Source organism: Crassostrea angulata, unplaced genomic scaffold (genome assembly GCF_025612915.1).
Source record: "Crassostrea angulata isolate pt1a10 unplaced genomic scaffold, ASM2561291v2 HiC_scaffold_1, whole genome shotgun sequence".
Taxonomy (NCBI): Eukaryota; Metazoa; Mollusca; class Bivalvia; order Ostreida; family Ostreidae; genus Magallana; species Magallana angulata.
In genome coordinates this window covers 137,613-160,465 of record NW_026441566.1, presented here as the reverse complement: position 1 = coordinate 160,465, position 22,853 = coordinate 137,613, and the positions used below count along the sequence as shown (strand labels likewise).

General features: G+C 34.9%; 1 protein-coding gene, 2 long non-coding RNA genes and 1 pseudogene across 3 annotated transcripts; all 4 read left to right on the top strand.

The window, feature by feature from the left end:
• The first annotated feature begins 1,165 nt into the window (after positions 1–1,165).
• On the top strand, positions 1,166–6,232 carry LOC128168518 (heat shock 70 kDa protein 12A-like). Its single transcript, XM_052834733.1, has 5 exons — positions 1,166–1,619; positions 4,093–4,276; positions 4,374–4,480; positions 4,559–4,709; positions 4,799–6,232. Exons 1-5 carry the CDS (start codon positions 1,257–1,259, stop codon positions 5,923–5,925), a joined length of 1,932 nt encoding a protein of 643 aa, XP_052690693.1. The 5' UTR covers positions 1,166–1,256; the 3' UTR covers positions 5,926–6,232.
• Positions 6,233–11,836: 5,604 nt separating this feature from the next.
• Positions 11,837–16,006, top strand: LOC128168527 (heat shock 70 kDa protein 12B-like; annotated as a pseudogene).
• Positions 16,007–16,210: 204 nt separating this feature from the next.
• LOC128168526 (uncharacterized) lies at positions 16,211–17,284 on the top strand. The gene is made up of 2 exons (XR_008241398.1): positions 16,211–16,429; positions 16,928–17,284. It is a non-coding gene; the product is annotated as an uncharacterized LOC128168526 (long non-coding RNA).
• Positions 17,285–20,820: 3,536 nt separating this feature from the next.
• LOC128168517 (uncharacterized) lies at positions 20,821–22,423 on the top strand. The gene is made up of 2 exons (XR_008241396.1): positions 20,821–21,568; positions 22,067–22,423. It is a non-coding gene; the product is annotated as an uncharacterized LOC128168517 (long non-coding RNA).
• The last annotated feature ends 430 nt before the right edge of the window (positions 22,424–22,853 follow it).

Sequence of the window (22,853 nt, the reverse complement as noted above, 5' to 3'; positions counted from 1 at the left end):
AAAGCACATTTACATAACAATTGACCTGCATGTTTTTGAATTTAATTTCAAACATTCCTACAGTAATTTAGTCATGAACAATTTCATTAATATATTTAAACAAGAAAGATTATTGCAAACATGTTGTATATGAAATGCTTTTCTATAGGAAGTACATATACATGTACATGTTTGACTTTGAAAAGAAGATATATTTTAATAATCAATCATAATTGCTTTTGCTGACACAAAGTGAGGAAATGTGTCTAGTGAAAACGCTGCAAAATATTTCTCATTTATGCTGTGGCTTGAATAATCGAAGGAAATAGACAAACTTTATGATGATAAAACGACAATTTTATATGCTTCAAAAACTGTAAAACCTATCAAATGAAGACATAAACCTTCTTCAGATTGAAGTATATAGAATCAATATTCAGATTATTATTTTTGTTAGAATTTTTTGTGTCTATGTAATTGGCTACTGGTTTGAAAAAAAAACCCACAGAAAATGTACTGCAATATAAACTAAAGCGGTGACGTCATAAGAACTTATTGAATCAATAATAGAATTATTATTTTTGTCAAAAATTTTTGTGCTTCGTGTATTCAGCTACTGATTTGAAAAATCAGAAAGTGACCCGCAATTATAAAATGTAATTTATACTAAAGCGGTGATGTCGTAAGAACTACTGTCAAAGTCGCTACTTCGAAGATTGAAATATTTTGTGATAAAGAACTGTTTTTCCTTTCATAATATTCTTTCTGTTGATACCAACCAACCAATTATAAACAAGCATTTTACATATTTCGCAACCAAGTTGTAAAAAGAGACACGGAGTACCCCATCATCTTCACAACGTCTTGACCTGAGTGGAAATTTAAGACTAAAAAATCATTATCTTTATTTTATCAAATGAAAAAAAAATGGTGATAGTTATTAGTTGTTAGACCTAAAACCCAACAAAAATTCTGAATTCTTCTTGTTTTATCGTTAAGGCTCTGATGAACGAATGATAAAACACAGGTAAAAATCCAGGTAAAATCTCTGACTGAAAGCTGACTATAATTGCTATCACAACACAAATCACACCTATTGTTCTATATCCAATTATCAAATGTGTGCAAAACGGGAACACACCGTTGTCAATCAAGCGTATAGAGAACAGATAGCAACTGATATAAATACCGACTGTTAAAGTTACAAGATCCTTACTCGAAACCGAAACTAGCTATACAGTTGTATAATATTCTGTGGATGTTTTTTATGTTTCGTAATGGATGAACATTTCAGTCCCTGGCCCGTTGTGTGCGCCATTGACTTTGGGACGACATACAGTGGCTATGCTTATTCAATGCGACCAGACTATGAGAGACATCCGTTGAACATCGAATCATATCAATGGCACAGCAAAGAAATGACGACACTCAAAACACCGACCACCATTTTGTTCGATAAGGCGGGAAACTTTCACTCTTTTGGGTACGAGGCAGAAAAGAAATATGCAGAGTTAGCGGAGAGAGCCCAGGAAGAAGATGGTGACGAAAGTGTTGACAGTGACGACGAAAATGACGAAGCTAAAATTGCTGAATGGCTTTATTTCAGAAGATTTAAAATGAAACTGTACCGGAATTATTTGGTCAGTTCGTGTATCTATGTTTATTAAACGTTATAATATGTTCACTAACAAAAACATTGGAAAAATTATACTTTGATCGAAAGGCTTATGGTTAGCATTTTTAAAAAAATTTTACAAGTATAAAACGCAATACAAAAATTATGTTTGAATGCATCTTTCAGGATTAAATTTTTTTAATTATTCAGTTTAAGAATTTTAATTAAACAACATATCCTAAATATATGAAATACTTGTTTCTTTTTCATTGAGATAGTTTATTTATAAATCATTTATAAAGGACGTGCTTAAACAGTGTTGCTAGCAGCTCAGATCGCATTTGGTTGCAAATCTAGTTATTTATTTACTAGACTTTTACCCGTGCGTGCGCGGGTTGACATTGCATATCGGACATTTCCGAAATAGATACATCGACACACCGTATTGTTGACATTTACAGAACAAAGCTATAAGCATATAATCATAATGCTATTAATTCAAATACTCTTCTTATTAAGAATAATCTAACTGTGTCTCTGGACAGGCCATCACTACAACCGTAATGTAACAGATAATTGCAGAATCGCTCCGAAACGATATTGGGGAAAATTTATTAATTTTTATTAAAAATAACTGTCAAATTAATTATAAAAACCCTTTTGGGGCTGTAAATACCTTTCATCAAAAAATTCAATTTATATTATTGAAGAATTCATCACTTTTTTACCAACGGTTTTACTCGCTTCAAATTTACACAGCATGTTGACATTCGGAACTTTCGGGAATTTTCAAAGTAAATGCACGGCGTTAGCGTTATCTCCCGTATTTTCTTTGCTAAAGAGACAATACACGGAACGCATTCAAACGATAAACCGGGTCCATAGGACATTTATCAATTTAACGATAGAACATTTTTTCTACACACTCCTAAGAAATATAAGATTTTTTTTGCATGGAATCAAATATCTCTTTGCCATCATGAAGACAAAAGTAAGGACTAAGTTTATATGTATTTGTTATTTTATAATTTCTCTCATATAAAAATCCTAAATATATATAAACAGAGTATATAGCAAATTTCCAATGAAAAATTTACACGTATTTGTATTAACGTTTCTGAGTTTATCCATTCAAATGTGATATTGTGGGAATTAGCCTGAATGTAATGCGCATGTGCAAGATTGCATTATCCAAAAAATCCAGATGATTTCCGGAATATTTTGAGGAATTTTCGTTCATTATCAGTTAGCGAAGCTTAAATGAGAAAAAAAGAACAAATTGGTAATTTTCAAGTACTAATGATGTTTAAAATATATAAAACAAAAGACAGTACTCTTCATATTTATTGGTATTAAAGACCAACAATCCGAGACTATTATTTTATTATAGTAGTATAGATAGTCTGGAATAAAATCATGAAGAAATGTTATTGAATTCAAATTGCAATATTTATGAAAGGATCCTGAGGTCCGCGCAGAAAATATATAAGCGAGGTTAAACCGGATGCTATGGGAAAAATTCAGCCTGCGCATGAGCTAGCCTGGTTCCTGTGCGTAATGGGTAGCCCAGGGAACCAGGCTAGCACTTGTTTATCTGAATCGGGATCGGGATCCCATGCCATATGCACACATAAATTCAAAGGCGCTGTAATTGTAAAGTTGTCGGTAAACAGTAGTCAGTAAAGAAACAAAGTTTTTAAAGAAATAATGTACATGTGATATGAACTGCCAGTATTATGAAATAAGTTAACGTTATGCGGAAACTACAACATGCATCAAATAGCATATAAATTTGCAATGTTTTGTTGTTTTCCGTATACACATGTAACTTAACTTCACTTTTATAGTAGTCAATGCTATATGCTAAAGTACTTCCCGATTAAATTTTTTTAAGCATTTAAGTGTGATTGAATAATTATGTCACTATATGAAAGTTTAAATCTCAAGAAAAATGCATGAAATTATGAAATTAATTTAAACAAAGATATCACTGCATAGTTAACAAAGTAGTGCGAATCGTAATGTGTAATAGTAGAATTCGCCGAATGCCTGATACTATACATGCATACTTCATTAATAGATAGATCATAATTATTTTCATATTCCAAAGTCAAGGGTTCTCTCAACGCTATGCGAATCAGAAACCCTTGACTTGGGAAGAATTATTTTGAAGTATGAACCCTTTAAATACTGAGATAAAAATCAGGGCTATACATATACGTAATCTAACGTACAAATTACGTGGTTAAAAGCAGGGGGCTAGAGTGGGTTGAATCTCTGATAATCTTAAGGCTTTCACGTTTTCGTTGGAAACACATGCAAATGGTCCACGTATTGTAGTCCTTTTTTTTAAGGACAGCAACTTGTTTGTACTAAATATTTGTTGTTGGGAAAACAAGTCTATCTTATAACGTTCATGCGTATGGATAGGCGAGCACAGATAAATGAATATTATTGTAGAAATACTAATAACTGATTTGTCTTTAATTGATTTTCAGATGCAAAAGCGAAAACTAAAGTTTTTGAAACTTAGTGCTGAAAATGGCAAAAAACTGCTAGCTTTTAAGGTCTTTTCAGAGGCAATAAAGTTTCTGAAAAACCATTTTGAAGGCTTGCTGAAAAAATCAACAGTGACAGAACATGATGGCCATTCCAATCGTTTTTATTCCTCGGCGGAAAACGGTAATGAGAGTTAAAAGAATTTTAATTCGTCAAAAGATAAAAAAAAAGAATTATACTGTGTCCACAGGTAATTAGGAACGCTCTTCTCTTATTGTAGCAGAGAGCAGTGAATCACCATGGTCAGACGACATTTTGTGGGTCCTAACGGTTCCTGCAATTTGGTCTGACCAAGCGAAACAGTTCATGCGAGAAGCAGCTATACAGGTTTGTATAATATTCTTTGTAGTGTTTTAGGATTTAATTTGTTGATTGGTAGTTCATTAGTTTTTCCCTTGTGTTTAGGCTGGTATTAAAGACAATAACTTAGTTCTGGCGTTAGAACCAGAGTCCGCAGCTTTGCTCTGTAAGCAGTTAGCGCTTATCAAAAGAACCGACGATATCAGTGTACGGACTTTTAAACCTGGTAACAAGTTCATGGTTGTGGATTGTGGGGGTAAGTCAAATTTTTAGTCATTGTTATCAAATCAGCCCATTAGTATTTCATTTTTGATGATAAAGCCACGTCATTGTCTTTTTTCAAAGGGGGAACAGTTGACGTTACATCTTATTGCGTTGAGGATGGCCAATCTCTGAGGGAGTTACACTGTGCTTCTGGAAAAAATGTCGGAGGAACTAACGTGGACGACCTTTTCTTCGAACTTCTTAATGACATATTTGGGGAGAAGATTGTAAATGAATTTAAGAATAATTCTCCATCAGACTGGCTAGAAATGTGGAGAGGTTTTGAGGTTAATAAACGTAACATTGGGCACAACAATCCAGACGAATTGATTACGTTTTCACACTTCAATATGCTATTTGAGAAATTCAAGAAGGCAAACAAAAGCAGAGAAAATTCAGTTAAAATTAGGTTGCAAGAAATGGAACTGAGTAATAAGATAAAATGTAAAGATCCAAAGCTGCGCATTAAAGAATCGTATTTTACAGACACAGTTTTTGCTGGCCCAATCAAAGATATTGTAAAACACTTGAAGAATTTGTTTACAGAGAAAGAAGTGGAAGATATTGATATCATATTGCTTGTTGGGGGATTCTCCGAATGTCCAATGCTTCAAAAAGAAATACAGATGGAGTTTCCAAACAAGGCAATTGTTAATCCACGAGAGGGCAGCACTGCCGTGATGAAGGGAGCAGTGTTGTTTGGACACAGTGCTGAGATTATAGCTCGAAAAAGGATAGAACAGGGGCATCAGCTGGATAATTTTAGCGAGTTCCCTAATTGTGTAGTTCGGAGGAGTGGGGGTTACTATGGTGTCGCCGCCGATCTCCCCTTTGTCGATGGTGAACACCCTCTGGTTTGTAAATATACCAATGAAGAGGGAAAAACGATATGTTCGGGCATTTTTGATTGCCTAATAAAACGAAATCAAGAGCTTGAAATAGGGAAGACAAGCATAGAGAAGACATTTAGATCGTTTAATTCTTCCCTGATAAGTGTAGAAATTTATCACTCAAACAGAGAGGTGCAGTACTGTCACGAAGAAGGATGCGAGAAAATTGGTCACATTCTTGTCAGGGTTTCTGATGATTCACGTGACAAAAGATTGTTTAAATTCAAGCTACATTTTGGTTTCACGGAAATAATTGCAACAGCCATTGATTTAAAAACACACGAATTGTGGAAAGCCAAACTCGATTTTCTTTCGTAGCACACAATCTTACACGACGTTCTAAAGATAAAATCGGTAGCCTTAGTATTTTAAATCTATCTCAAATGTAACTAAGTATATGATATTTAGAAAAAGTTACAGATAGTTGCAATTGTTTTGAGATCAACGCATTTATAGTCACTGACTTCCTTGATCTATGCGTTTTTGTACAAATATAACTTATATTCTTTTAATATTTTTGCAAGGTAATTAGCTATTGTCCAAATCAGTTATGACATATTTTGCGAAAAATATGAATTACATAGGTAAGCTAATCCTGAGTTAGCGACAAAGGATAGTTTCGCACGAGAGACCAGTTGTTAAAATTTTGCTCAAAAATAGGTTTTAATTGTTATTTTTTTGTACCTGCACTGAACAAAAACAATAAACACCAAAAACAAAATAAATATTTATTTTTTGCATTTGCGTTCTTGCATTACAGAAAGTCACTCCCACACAATTTACTATATTCAAGATCAATATTCTGCAGTATTCAAAGTTTGAACGTCAGAATGAATAGATATGAAACACAACTTACCGACAAAACCTTAAACCCCGCCCCTTACTCTTATAGGCGTTTCCACAAAAGAAAATAATTTTATTCTAATTCACCGAGTTCGACCGATATAAATTATATTTCGTATGTTTTTGTTGCTAAATTATTGTCGAAAACTTACGACCTGTCCGTAGATATTTACTGTCTTGTGAAACTTTCATCAATTTTATAGATATCCATTCTTTCCAATTCACCAACAAGAGGTATGAAAACGACAATCATACTATGAAACCATACCGTTGTTAATAGTTGCATGCATACATATGATTAGGAAAGAAAATATTTCCCTTTACGAAAATATGAAAAATTTACCTTGAACAGGGTACTTGAATTGGCAGTGAGCTTTTCAATCCTGTGCCCAACTAGAACTTAGATTAAAAGAATTATTTTGGTTTCAAAAGAATATAGAATTAAAGTCATGAAAATCTTTTTTAAGAAATTTACGAAAAATAATTAGTTTTCTCATCTATCATTATAATTTCTACAATCAAAAAAATAAAAGCAAATTATATTGGGTTCATATACTTGTATTTTAATACAGTTGTCGTAATCGACACATAGAAATGTAAAGACTAAATTTATATTTGATTCTTACATGTACTTCTAGTTTTAAGTCAATTTACAATAATAGCCTAGCCACGCATGTAAATTTATTAAATAATGCGAATTTAAACTCACAACTACATATTATGTAAGGATAAAAGCTTTAATCGTAGGAATATACAGATCGAAACTAAGGTGCTTGTGGAAAAGGTATAATACTTTACTGAAAATGACATAATTTGGTTGAAAATATTAAATATGATTAACTTGTGTTTATGCATAAAAATGCGTAAATTTACTATTAAAGAAGTTAGAAAATTGCATATAGTAAAAATCTTCAAAACAGGAAATCCCCTATTTTATTGAAAGAAATAAGCACTTTCTGTGTAAATAATAACACGGAATTGGTTTAATTTTTAGTTTTGCCGAAAAGTAAGACAAACTTTAATCAATCTGATTAAAATCAGGTCCTTTTATCCGCTCACAAAGATCGCTACAGTAGTGGGGATTGGTGGGTACGCAGGGGTTTTAATAATTACTTGAAACACAAGACAACGGTGATTTATATTTGCGGGAGATACCCGTCGACCACAGTTAATGGGTATCCAATAAATAAGAAATCGTTATTATTTTGTGGTCAACAAAAATTTTTGATAACCGGTTAGCGGACATGGTGCCACGCTTGGATGTAAGAAATACACTAATGTTAAGGGGTTGGCACCTGAAATACTAGTAATGTCAACCGTCTAAAACATAATGGATATAAAGATGGGGACCTAACATGTTCATTTATTTAATTTGTGACCCATATCACATGCCATTTTTTGGAAATATGGGGTTCCAAATAGAAATGATAATTTTCCTAAAATTATTGCTTTAATTTGGCATGGAAATTGATCATTTGAAGATATTAAACAAATATTTATATTTTAAACACATTATACCCACACTTTCTAAAGAAAGTTACCCTGTTACGTCCGTCCGTCAGTCACGTTTTACTTTCTCAAACATCTTATAAGCCAGCAACCTGAACTCTTTTTGATTTGGGATATCATGTTATTTTGAAAAAAGGTTTCAAAAATTCTCTGGTAGTCCTGGGGGTCAAATAATTGAAAAAAAATGACGTTTTTTCACAAAAAACCTTCTTCCTCGAACTCCTCCTACATTTTCAACAGTAGACAAATAATCTCTTGCTTGATATACAAGTATGTTTTAGGGTATTCTATAGATGCGCAATAAGGTTTCGGAACTTTCAATTTTGTCTTGGGGGTCATTTAATGGCTGAAAAATGACTTTAAAAAACTGGTTTCACAAACGACATTTTTTTGCAGTAGCCAAATGATCTTCTAGAATATGATTGGGGTGTCATTTTGAAGTGTGATCAGGTTCCAGAGTGTTGTTTTATTAAGGGGATCAGTGGGCAACAATGACGTTTTTTTTGCAAAAAGGGTATGGTTCACAGAACTTCTCTTACATCTTTTGGAGTAGCTACGTCATCTCTTTAGATATGATAGATGCTGTCCTATAGATGTGCAATAAAGTTTTAAATATTTAGATTTCATCCAGGGAGTCAAGTAGTAGCAGAAAAATGACGTTTATCACTAAAAACCCCCTTACATTTACACTTATCTTCATTGACAAATGATCTATTTAAATCACAATATAATATGGGGTCTAAAAAGTTTTAAAAACTGGTAAAAAGTGTTTTTCTTTAAAAAAAAAGAAATCACATTACACGTTGCATTATTGACAAAAGATATATTTAGATATGATCAAAAGTCATATTTCTACCTGGGGATCAATAACTGATTCATATAAATTATTAACAATATTTTGTAAATTAAGAGAGTAAAATAGAAGCAGAAAATTGACGTTTATCATTAAAACAAAAATAATAAAAAAAAACACCTTACATTTACACTTTTCTTAATTGTCGAATGATCTAATAAAAACTAAATATAATTTTGGGGCTATGAAGTTTTAGAAACTGGTAAAAAATGTTTTTCCTCAAAAAATCACATTACATGTTGCAAATTGACAAATGATCTAATGAGATATGATCAAAAGTCAAATTTCTACCTGGGAATCAATAACTAATATTCATGTTAAAATTTATAACAATAAAAAATTAAATTTTTATACTCCACATCAACCACCCCTCCCCCCCCCAAACAAACGTGGTTCTAAATATTCAGTCATATCACATTCTTACATGTGTACAGTAGCAAATTTTAAATCATTTCTTGATTGCTCTTTTTTAATATAAAATACTTTATTATTTCCAGTTCTAGAATATCAGGGTATCCCAAAGGGGCTTTACCTATATGTCATTTGATGCACAATGACACGGTTCAAAGAGCAAGAATAAATAAAGTTTAAGGATGGGGATCTCAAACGTTATCAACATGCATAGTGTATCATCATTTCCTATTTCAGACGGGAAGGTGGTTTAAAGACAACAACTGGGGGTTATGTACTTTGCACCATTTGATGCATCATAATGACATATTAGATGTTTTGCATTGTCCTGTTTTATGGGGTCAGAACAATCGCACAAGGTCATGGCCTACATTGTATTTGATGCATAATAATACATAAAGAAAGAAATATCCCTTCCTTCCTATTATATCTCATATAAACATGATAAGTTTCTACACTTACTTACATGTAATACGCATTAATACAAAATTGTCACAGGTTCAATATGGGCTAAACTCAATAGTTTAAGTCTGACAAATGAAAAAACAAAATTTTCGCAATTAAAATGACAGACACTGTACAAATGTGATAGGATAGGTAACGATGATAAGCTTATTTAAGCTTACTTACTAAAAGATGATGTTACAGTTTGCTGGCAAAGGGAGGTCACTTTTTTAAAAGTGAAAGTAAAACTTATGTACATACCGGTGTGTCATAATATTGTGCTACTATACATGTATTATGCTTACCTATATATTTGGTCAACATCATAATGATAATCCAGTTAGATCACAATATTAATCACTTTAGCTGATCATCCCAAAAATAAAAATAAATGCATGTTAACTAATCCTTTTCTGCATATGGACATACCGTTATGTACACCACGTGAAACGCATCTAACCAAAGAGCTGGGTAAAGAAGAAGGAACAGTTTCTTTTAATATTTGCCCTAAAATTCAAAAGTGGTTAAATCTCATGAAAATACACATATGCTATCTTGAACATGTATGTATATAAAATACCAAGTTATACACTTTTATCTTGATTCAAAAAATAATTATGACTTTAACATTTTGTCAAATTTCTAAGATTAAGTCAAAAATGATGAAAAATGGCACACTTTCTCATAGTTTTTTGAAGAGGAAAATGTGTCCGCAGCCGTCGCCCACAACAAAATTAATATATTTTATGTGCCATAACATGATAAAGTTATAATGTGAGTTTCATCGTGGGCGACAGCTGCGGACATAGACTTCTATTAAAAAAACTAGTGAGGAATTGGTGTCTTCTGCTCAGTTTTATGAAAATTACGGGAAAATGCACTGTTTGTGACGTCACAATTACCCTTGTGAAAGTCTTATCAGTAAACTATTTATAGATTCTTAGTTTAAGAATAGTATTGTATAGATAAATGTTACATTTCCATTTTTGTGATATTTTTAAAAATTACTCTAAAACAGGGCAAAATATGACTGAAACTGTCCCTAGTTCTTTAGTACCCGATAATGCGACCTGCAGACTTGTGTTGTGCATGTAAATTCAGACAATTATCAGTTATTTGTAACATGCATGTATTTTTATGATCTATTCTTTAAAATTCCTTGAACTATTTTATTAGGTAAAGAACTATGTAAAGCACACATTTTAGCTTTAAGCAGAACACCTGCATATTGTGATGTATACTCTCTACTGAAATAAACTAAAGTATAAATATAATATTTTCCCCCTAAATAATGCTACCTAATAGTGAAGCGCAATGGGTTAGAGCGTTTATATGTCAGTGAGGGCATTGGGATCCGAGGTGTATTTTTGGGAATTTTACTACAATATGTATTGATATAAATGAATTTAAGGGGAGGGTCTGAACCCCTCACTTTTACCACTTCTCTAAGATTGTGCGCACGATGTTGTACATGTAGGCACACAGAAGCAAATATTAAGAAGGCAACCGCCGAGTGGAGGGGGCATAGTTTAATTTTGTTTGTTATAGTCATATAGACCATTATACTTTCCATGACATGAAATGTTAAGATTGTTGATTAACTTAAATTTCACATGCAAACAATTCAACCCCAAACTGTACATAAAATGCCGCTGTGTATTTTCATATGGTAAAGGGATCTCATCTTTTTTGAAAATTATAATTTTTAAAATATATTACCGAAACTTGCATGTGGGCTTCATTTTTACATAGACTGGTACAAAACAGTGTTATTTAGGGGCAAACACTTGGTGCGGGTATTACTGTCTAATGACAGCATCTAGTTTTTCTTGTCATTGTCTTACATCATTTAATCCAATTCAATAAATATATGCAGTTGCAAAATTTTAACAATTTTTTGTGCTATATTATATTTTATCTATTTACAGTTCTCTTCGCATATTGTTTCAACGCTCTAAGCCCAGTGCTATTTGATCCCAAGTTTAACGCACTTGAATTTTTCTATGCTGCGTAAGTTTGTTGCCACAAAAGGTTTATACAAGTTATTGAATACGTGTGTAGTTTTTTTATTACATGTGGAGCGAAAAAATGCTGATCAACTGTGAATACACGTATCATATTTCCACTTAAAACGAAAGTAGCTGAAAAACTAATATAAAATGGCGATTTTGTCCTTTTCGTAATGGAAAACAACATATATCCCTGGCCTGTTGTTTGTGCCATTGACTTTGGAACGACATACAGTGGATATGCCTATTCAATGCGAACCGACTATGAGAGAGATCCATTGACTGTCGAGTCAAACCTATCATGGCCACACGGGGAAATACCAACGCTCAAAACACCGACTAGCATTCTTTTCGATAAGTCGGGAAACTTTCATTCTTTTGGCTACGAAGCAGAAAGAAAATATGCAGAGATAGCAGAAGAAGTCCAAGAAAAACAAAACACTACAGATGATGAAGACAGTGACGACAGTGACGACAGCGATGACAGCGATGACACAAGAAAAGAAGACAAAGTTGATGATGAAATCACCGTTGATTGGCTTTTCTTCAGAAGATTTAAAATGATGCTGTTCCAAAAAGAAATGGTTGGGAATTTTGAATTTTAACGTTCAATTCTGAGTAAAAACCATAGAGCAGATTTTATTCCTTTTTCTTTAAACTTTATTTAATGTTCCGTAGGTGTAATGTATATCTAAAACTGAAGTAAAAACAAATATTTGTGATTGCAAAACAAATTGGTTTCAATCAAAGATTATAATTTAGGGTTTACTTCTACAAACTATGATTAATGAATGCTGTACTATAGATTAAAATGTAAGGCGAGAATCCAGAAAATTATGTTAGTTATTTTGATACTGGAATACGCTGACGACATGCACAGTTGTCTGTTTTACTATATTTCACAACTCTAAAATACAGTTTACAAAAGGTTATTTCGTAATTCAAGGATACCTTTAGTTCCTCGACATTTTTACTCTAAATTCGTAGACTTGCTTATCCATATTCTTTTAAGAGTTGTATACCACAGATAAAAATGCAAAACATGACTTGATTAAAAGATAAAATCAGAGTTCTGTAGACAATCATCATCAGGAATAAAAGTATTTATATCAGAAAAAAATGTAATCACGTTAAAATTGTCGAATTAAACGAACGTATGTCATAAAATGTGTGTTAAAAAATTCATGAAAAGTAAAGTAAAATTCAGCCGTCGAATGACTTTATAATCACTAGGTGACACTCTTCAGCTACATAGTCTCACGTTAAAAGGTTCGAAAATACGCAAAATTTCTATTCATTTTCATTTTATTTGCCCTTACTTTAAATAAATGCCAGTTCGCATTTTGGCTCCGGTTCGTTGTGTTTTCCTGTTAAATTTCAAGGTCGTATTAGTACAGTTTTATTTTAATTAAATTTAGTAATTACACAAATTAGTGTTATTAAGTGATTTTCCGCTAGCATGACGTCTATTCCCCAAGAGTTATAACATTCAGGTAGTGTCTGAATGTTTTGACAGTATAATAAATATGAATGAAAAGAAAAAAAAATAGCACCATTTTACTATAATGGTCAAGCATTTTTGTATGCATAATTTTTTGGGAGAGTTGTTAATATTTTACTTATCCTTCAGGTACGTGCACGACTTCTCTTCATCCTCAGTAAATCGTTTTAAATATATGGTGGCAAAGAAATCTTAGGAAAACATAATAAGCCCCACTAACCAATCTGTTCTTTTTACAGATGCCGAATGAAAAGTTAAAGAACTTGAAACTGGTTGCAGATAATGGAAAAAAACTACCAGCTTTAAAAGTATTTTCAGAAGCAATTAAATATCTGAAAAAACACTTTGAAGCCTTACTTCAGAAAACAACAATAACAACAACAACAACAAGTGAAAAAAGTCCATTGAACTCAGATACCTCGCAAGAGACAATTGGTACTTCTGTGTCCACAGGAAAAACGGAGAAACAACGTAAACGTTCTGATCCTAATGAAACGGACAGTAATGACTTGTCATGGTCTGACGACATATTGTGGGTCTTAACGGTTCCCGCCATTTGGTCTGACCAAGCGAAACAGTTCATGCGAGAAGCGGCAATGCAGGTTTGAAGTTAACCATGAATCATTTGTAAAAGAAGCGTAGAGTACTACTGAATGGTCAAAAGAAATGGACGGAATTTAATATATATATATATATATATATATATATATATATATATATATATATATATATATATATATATATATATATATATATATATATGGATGACTTATTTAAATTATTAATGAATTAAAAGCAATGGTGTTTTCAATTCATAAAATTAAGATTGATTTTGCAATCTGTTGATATAACCCCGTTGTAGTTTTGCTCGGAATGTTTATATCTTTATTTTATAAGTCTATGAATTTACAAAAACCCAAGGCACCTTATTCACAAATCATCCGTAATTTCTGCAGTCGCGCTGAGTTAACGGAAGGCTTGCGCAAACTTTACGGAAAGATTACAGATAGTTCCCGGCTTAATCAGGAAGCATTTACGAACAAAAGTCTCTGATACTTTTATTTAAGGGGGACGAGATGTTGACTATTTTTAACCCAATTCAAAAATATAAAACGATTTAAATATCAAATAATGTATTTCTAATTATCATCCAGGATTTGAATAGCTATTTCGAAATTAACTATAGAAATACACACATAGTATGCAAATCGTTGTAAACTATATGCTTTCAGATGCATCCTATTTATTGAAGGAGAGAACAATACAAAATTGAACTTATTACAATATTAGCAAAATGACATTGGTCTTTGGAGAAACTGAAATAGCAGTCGTCTAGCATATGAAACGTTTAACAAAATTTAGATTAATGACAGTCAAAAAGAAACCTCATTTTTTATTTCTTTTATTGAACACTTTTAGGCTGGCATTAGAGACGACCATTTGGTACTGGCGCTGGAACCGGAGTCAGCAGCTCTGGTCTGTAAGCAGTTATCCCTGACCAAAACAGCGGGTGATATCAACATACAAATGTTTGAAAGTGGCAGCAAGTTCATGGTTGTCGATTGTGGGGGTGCGTTATTGTTTGATTCAGAGGTTATATTTTATATGTATGCAAACTTAATCCTGTTGAATTTAGACACTTTTATGTCTTGTCTTACAGGAGGAACAGTGGACGTGACGGCTTATGTCGTGGAGGACAAACAAGTTTTAAGAGAATTGCACTGTGCGTCTGGGGATGCAGTAGGGGGGACAAATGTCGACAATCTTTTTCTGAAACTCCTTGATGACATTTTTGGTAAGGATGTGCTCACTAAATATAAAAGGAAATTGCCGTCAGATTGGCTTCAGCTTTTACAAAGCTTTGAAATAAAAAAACACAGCATTGGGATCAATAATCCAAACGATGATAAGAAAATGATAACTTTGACAAGCGTATATAATCTTTTGAAAATGTTTAAAAATGCACACAAAAACCCCCAAAAAGCAATAAATAATCGGTTAAAAGAGCTAAATTTAGACAAAAAGATCAAGTGTCAAACAGATTGAATACGCATTGAAGAAACATACCTGACCGAAAAAGTTTTTGCTGGACCAATCAAAGATATTGTAAGGCACTTGGAGATTCTGTTTCAAGAGAAAGATGTGAAAAAGATTGATATCATATTGCTTGTCGGAGGTTTCTCCGAATGCCCTCTGCTGCAAGATGAAATAAAGAAAAAGTTTCCAGACAAAAAAATCGTTAATCCACGAGACGGAAGCATTGCGGTGATGAAAGGGGCAGCATTGTTTGGACATAGTGCGGAGATTATAGCACAGAAAAGAATAGAGCAAGGGCATAGCCCACAGGATCTATCTGATATTACAGAAAAAGTCATCAGAAAGAGTAGAGCATATTATGGTATAGCAGCTGATATTCCTTTTAAAAGAGGTGAACATTCTCCAAACCATAAATATATGAACTCCGAGGGAAGAACAATGTGTTCTGCTGTTTTCGACTGTCTGATTAAAAAAAAAAAATGGAAATAGGAAAAACTGTATTTGAGAAGACTTATCGAGCATTTAACAATTCAGAGGCCAATGTAGAAATTTATCGTTCCGATAGGGAGGTGCAATACTGTGACGAGGAAGGCTGCCGAATCATTGGACTTATTCATATCGTTTATTCAGACGATTGTGGCGATAGAAGATTTTTTAAAGTTCAGTTTCATTTTGGATTCACAGAAAAAATAGCTTTAGATATCGACCTCAAAACACAAAAAACCAGCAAGGTCAAGCTCGACTGTCTTCTCTAGAACACACAAGGTTTACAAAATTAACCACGATGTGCATAAATGCATCGGGAATTGTGACTTTAGATGTTTTCAAAAAAAATAAATGTATGATCAAAAAAAAGATCGTGTATGTACAGTAACAATGATAAAGTGAAAAGTTAGAAAACAATTTCTTTATACCAATTCATTTTTTTTTCAGTCAAGATCAAAGACAGGCTTGTCATGATCATATGTTGCAGTTATGAATATTCTAGTTGTGACAATCACTGTTCATATCGAACACACCCGATTTTATTTTTCCCATAATTCTTTGCAACGTGCTTGGCCGACGCTAACAATAGGCGCTAAGTTATACCCGGCCGAGCTGTCCAGCGATAAAGACGTGCTTAGTGTTAGAAGGGGGTATCGTGGTAGAAGCCTGTGTGGCATGTTTTAGTTTCACAAGTTCAGCATTTGACGCGGACACGGATAGCTGACCGTGGTAAGTATTTATTTAGTTTGGTGTAGTTTATTTGTAAATTTTTGCCTTTATATTAGTATTACGCAGTCGTCCTATAAAGTCACCTTGACCATTGTTCACTGTAGAGTTACCTGTGTGTTCACTGATGTGTGACTTTAGCGAGAGTGTTTAAATGGAATTCGTCTTTTTCTATAGTACAGTTTTTGCTATTGCTGTATAAAGAAACGGTGATTTAAAGGGCTATTTTCTATGCGTTATTTTATTTTACAATTTATTGTCACTTTTTCCACTTAACTACTCGGGCGGAAGTGCGTCACCGGAAGTCTCAGACGCCATATTGTTTACTGTAAACAAATAACTTAGTTACCATATACTTACAATATTTTGAGATGTTGCCTTTAATATAATACTATTTATACATTATCATAGTTTGATACTATCAGTGAGATACTTATATGATGTATTATACAATATTGTTTTTATTATGGTGTTATGGTGTCACTTGTACACTTATTGTAGTGTCATATTGTTGATGTTGAGAAGATGATGATGTTATGGTGATGACGATGATGTCTTTTGTGATTATGGTGTTGTAGGCGATGGTGTTGACGATAGTGTCGATGATTATGATGGCGATGGTGATGATGATGATTGTGGTGACGAAACTACTCTAGTTGTGGTTGTCCGTAGTTGGTCCAGGACTACAGCCCCGGAGATTCGGACACTCTTCTAATTTATTTTTGGTCATTTGTATAAACATCATATTTTTTCTTGTTGAGTGAAAGTTGTGTGAGTGTTTGTGTGGTTTAGTGTTTATATTTCTATCTTTTCTTTCTTTCTCTTATTTTTTTTGTTATTAAATTTTGTTAAATTTAAGATGTCTTGTTGTTGTTTGGAGTAGCCTCCGCTCATCCCGTTACAATTGGTGGCAGCGGTGGGATGAGTTGACTCCTCCAGATACTACAAGATATCTTTATAAGTGAACAGTTGCCAAGGTTTATTTTATTTTTCATTTTTTGATCTTTTTTGTAGTACATGTAAGAGCAAGTGTAGGTCGTTGTTTCCTTTTCCCTTGGTGAGTACATTACGTTAGGCAGATTGTTTTGTTAAAAGTTGAGAAGTTAGTCCCTTTATGAGATAATTTTGAGGTAAGTTGGTCTGTCAGTCAATGCACCATGTCTACTGTCAAGGAGATGCTGGAGCTACTTGAAGTGGGGACCAAGATGGGGATGAAGGACGAAGACCTTCAACAATTCGTGAAGGACGAACAGGCCAGAATGCGGGACGAACGTGAGAAACATAGAGTCGAGAGACAGGAGGAGAGAGACCAGGAGGAGAGAGACCGCGACTTCAAACTACAGATGGAGAAAGAGCGCGCCGCAAGAGAACATGATGAGCGAGAGCACGCCCGATTGATAGAAGAAAAGAGACATCAGCAAAAACTAGAAGAACTGGAACTTGATCACAAACTGCAACTCGAGAGATCTCACATGAAGCCGAGTGTTGTGACTAAAGAGGAGAAAGAAACTTCTCAAGTGATAAAAGGACCAAAACTTCCTCCGTTTGAGGATTCGAAAGACAACATTGACGCGTACATTCAAAGATTTGAGATATACGCAACAACGCAGAAATGGAATAAAGACACGTGGGGGACTCATCTTAGCGCATTACTCAAAGGAAAGGCACTGGATGTGTTCGCAAGACTCTCACCCGAAACAGCACTTGATTTCAACGAGTTGAAGAACGCCCTGTTGAAACGATTTGACATGACGGAGGACGGTTTCCGCAAGAAGTTCCGATTTTCAAAACCAGACGGAAGTGAAACTTTTATGCAATTTTCTACCAGACTGGACAGTTACCTTGAGCGGTGGATTCAGCTGTCTAAGACTAACAAGACATTCGATGATCTGAAGGACTTGTTCTTACGTGAACAGTTTTTATTGTGTTGCTCGAAAGAACTTGCCTTATTCCTAAAGGAGAGGATTCCTACTTCGATCCAAGACATGGCGCGATACGCGGACCAGTTTGCTGAGGCCAGAACAGTGACATCCTCTTCACTTACGCAAAAACCGCTCTTTGACAGACGACAGCAGTCCGATAGACAACCGCCGTACAAAGATTCCGTGCAACAAAACCAATCTGGAAATGCAGTGAAGTGTTATGAGTGCGGACGACAAGGACATAAAGCCTTTAACTGCAACTTCCGCAAAAGTCCGAATAACAGGCCGTTTAATTCGAGCGAGAAACAAGAAACAACACCGAAACATACTTACCCTAGTGATTTTCAACGTGGGTCGTACAATAATGGGAACCATGGATATCCAGGACGCGGTAGAGGTCGCCAAGGAGCCGCGAGTGTCGTCGAGAAACATGGAAACTTACCGTGTGTTGGTGATTCGGTTGCTTTCTGTGAAACGGAAATGCCAGTTGTGAAAGGATGTGTTGGCAATAAACTAGTGACTGTGCTAAGAGACACAGGTTGTAGTGGTGCCGTTATTCGTAGAGAACTGGTAAACGATGATCAACTAACAGGGACATCTCAACGATGCAAGTTAGCAGACGGTCGTATTATTGATTCAGATGTGGCTAGAATTGATGTCGATACTCCTTACTTTACCGGAAGTGTTGATGCTTGGTGCTTTGATTCGCCTTCGTACGATCTTATTCTTGGTAATATTCGTGGAGTAAGGAAACCACATGAACCAAATCCAGCCTGGATTCATTCCGTTGAAAACATAGCAGCTGTTGAAACGCGTGCGCAACTGAAAAAGAAACAGTCTCCATACAAACCATTGAAAGTACCGGAAGCAATACGGGATGTATCGCCGGAGGATATCTTACAAGAACAACGAAACGACGAGACACTGAAAAAGTTATGGAGCTTAGCTGAGAGTGGACAGCTTAAACATTTCAGTGACGGCGGATTTTCAAAAATGTGTGAACGGAAGCAAATGTTGTTCAGAGAATTTTGCAGTCCCAAAGTGTCCAGTGGAAAACTTTTCCGACAGTTAATCGTTCCTCGGAAATACAGAACTATCGTCATGAAGATAGCACATGAAACGCTGATGGGTGGTCATCTGGGATCAAAGAAAACAACCGACAGAGTAGTGTCCGAATTTTACTGGCCAGGAATTCAGTCAGACATTAGACGGTTTTGCAGATCATGTGACGTGTGTCAGCGGACTATTCCAAAAGGAAAAGTACCTGCAGTACCGTTAGGACAGATGGACTACAAAATCGATATGGGAGGCAAGCTGAAAACTTTCCACGCAAGTCTTCTTAAAAAGTATGTTGAACGAGATACATTGAACTGTGGTGTTTTGTCAACATGTGCAATTTCACTCATAGACTTTAGTGACCTAGATGATGATGAACAACAGGACTCTATTCTTATGCCACCTGTTACTCAAACCGAAACAGCAAAGGACATAAAGTTTGCAGACAGACTAACACCAGATCAGTTGGAAACTGCTAAATCACTGTGTGATTCGTTCTCAGATGTATTTACGGATATACCTGGAATGACGAACTTAGTGGAGCATAAGATTGTTGTGACATCGTCTGAACCTGTGCGTGTGAAACCATATCCAATTCCGTTCAGTACAGAGAAAACAATTACAGAAGAAGTTCAGAAAATGCTACAGTTGAATGTGATTGAGCCATCATCTTCCCCTTATTCAGCTCCAGTTGTCATAGCTCGGAAGAAAGATGGAACGAATCGATTTTGCATTGATTATAGACGACTGAACTGTGCTACGATATTTGATGCAGAACCAATGCCCAGTCCAGAAAGCATATTTTCCAAAATGACCGGAAAGAAGTTTGTGTCAAAGATAGACTTAAGCAAAGGATACTGGCAAGTACCGATGGCTGACGAGAGTAAGCCGCTTACAGCCTTTTCCACACCATCCGGATTGTACCAATTCAGGACAATGCCGTTTGGTCTTGTAAACGCGCCGGCAACATTTAGTCGTATGATGAGAAAACTACTTCAAGGTATGAACGGCGTAGAAAACTTTATCGATGATGTCATTGTTTTTACAGATACCTTTGAAGAACATCTACACATACTGAAGACTGTGTTCGAACGACTCAGAGATGCGGGACTTACGGCCAGACCGACAAAATGTTTCATCGGATTTGACAAGATTGACTGTTTGGGACATATGGTGGGCAACAAGTGTCTAGAACCAGAACAAGACAAGATTGATGCAGTCAGAAATGCGCCAATACCACAAACCAAGAAACAGGTTCGTGCCTTCCTAGGCTTAGCAGGATTCTACAGAAAGTTTATTCCGAATTTCTCTGCGATAGCCATTCCACTTTCTGATCTTACGAAGAAGGGCCAACCATATAAAGTTATTAGGACTGAAAGTCAGCAACGAGCTTTTGATACATTGAAACGCATGTTATCAGAAAGGCCAATATTGAAGTTGCCAGAATTTAATGAAACCTTCATTTTACGCACGGACGCTGCAGATGATGGGATAGGTGCTGTGCTGTTACAGATGGAGGATGACGAGAAACTACCCGTAGCGTACGCCAGTAGGAAACTTCAACCAAGAGAAAAGGCATACGCTGTTATCGAGAAGGAGTGTTTGGCGGTAGTGTGGGGAATACAGAAGTTCCACCAGTACCTTTATGGACGCGAGTTTCTACTTGAAACTGATCACCAACCCCTGACCTACCTTAACAAAGCAAAGACAGAGAACTCCAGACTGATGCGTTGGGCTTTGCAGCTTCAGCCATACCGCTTTAGGATCATTGCGATCAAAGGAAGCGACAATGTGGGTGCGGATTACCTGAGTCGTCAGTGAGATGTATCGTAGACAGTACAGGTATGTATATAGGTTTTATTGTAAATACGTGAGAATTTTCAAAATTCAGTGATTGTTTATTTGAAATTGCAGGACAATTTTTTAAGGGGGGAGGTGTGTGACAATCACTGTTCATATCGAACACACCCGATTTTATTTTTCCCATAATTCTTTGCAACGTGCTTGGCCGACGCTAACAATAGGCGCTAAGTTATACCCGGCCGAGCTGTCCAGCGATAAAGACGTGCTTAGTGTTAGAAGGGGGTATCGTGGTAGAAGCCTGTGTGGCATGTTTTAGTTTCACAAGTTCAGCATTTGACGCGGACACGGATAGCTGACCGTGGTAAGTATTTATTTAGTTTGGTGTAGTTTATTTGTAAATTTTTGCCTTTTTATTAGTATTACGCAGTCGTCCTATAAAGTCACCTTGACCATTGTTCACTGTAGAGTTACCTGTGTGTTCACTGATGTGTGACTTTAGCGAGAGTGTTTAAATGGAATTCGTCTTTTTCTATAGTACAGTTTTTGCTATTGCTGTATAAAGAAACGGTGATTTAAAGGGCTATTTTCTATGCGTTATTTTATTTTACAATTTATTGTCACTTTTTCCACTTAACTACTCGGGCGGAAGTGCGTCACCGGAAGTCTCAGACGCCATATTGTTTACTGTAAACAAATAACTTAGTTACCATATACTTACAATATTTTGAGATGTTGCCTTTAATATAATACTATTTATACATTATCATAGTTTGATACTATCAGTGAGATACTTATATGATGTATTATACAATATTGTTTTTATTATGGTGTTATGGTGTCACTTGTACACTTATTGTAGTGTCATATTGTTGATGTTGAGAAGATGATGATGTTATGGTGATGACGATGATGTCTTTTGTGATTATGGTGTTGTAGGCGATGGTGTTGACGATAGTGTCGATGATTATGATGGCGATGGTGATGATGATGATTGTGGTGACGAAACTACTCTAGTTGTGGTTGTCCGTAGTTGGTCCAGGACTACAGCCCCGGAGATTCGGACACTCTTCTAATTTATTTTTGGTCATTTGTATAAACATCATATTTTTTCTTGTTGAGTGAAAGTTGTGTGAGTGTTTGTGTGGTTTAGTGTTTATATTTCTATCTTTTCTTTCTTTCTCTTATTTTTTTTGTTATTAAATTTTGTTAAATTTAAGATGTCTTGTTGTTGTTTGGAGTAGCCTCCGCTCATCCCGTTACACTAGTATATATACAATGTACGAGATTCACATTTCTGTATTTTGCAAAATATTAAGCAGATGTATTTCTATAATCATACATCAGGAAAGCCCAGAGGCACCTGACATTAACCTTTTTTACATAATAAAAACTATACACCCTCTAACTAATAAATCACAAGGTACACCTCGCCGCCATTTTGGATTTATATAAAACTGTCATATCACCTGGAAGTTTTGCTTGAAACTCTTCAGTATTTACTTTACAATCCTCTTCGTCTCCTAATTGTCCCTTTAAAGGAGCATGGTCACGATTTTGATCAAAAATTATTTTCCCAATTTTAATGTTTATATTGCTTCAGTGGGGCATTTTAAATAGGCAACCAAAATTTTAAGTGTCATTCGTTG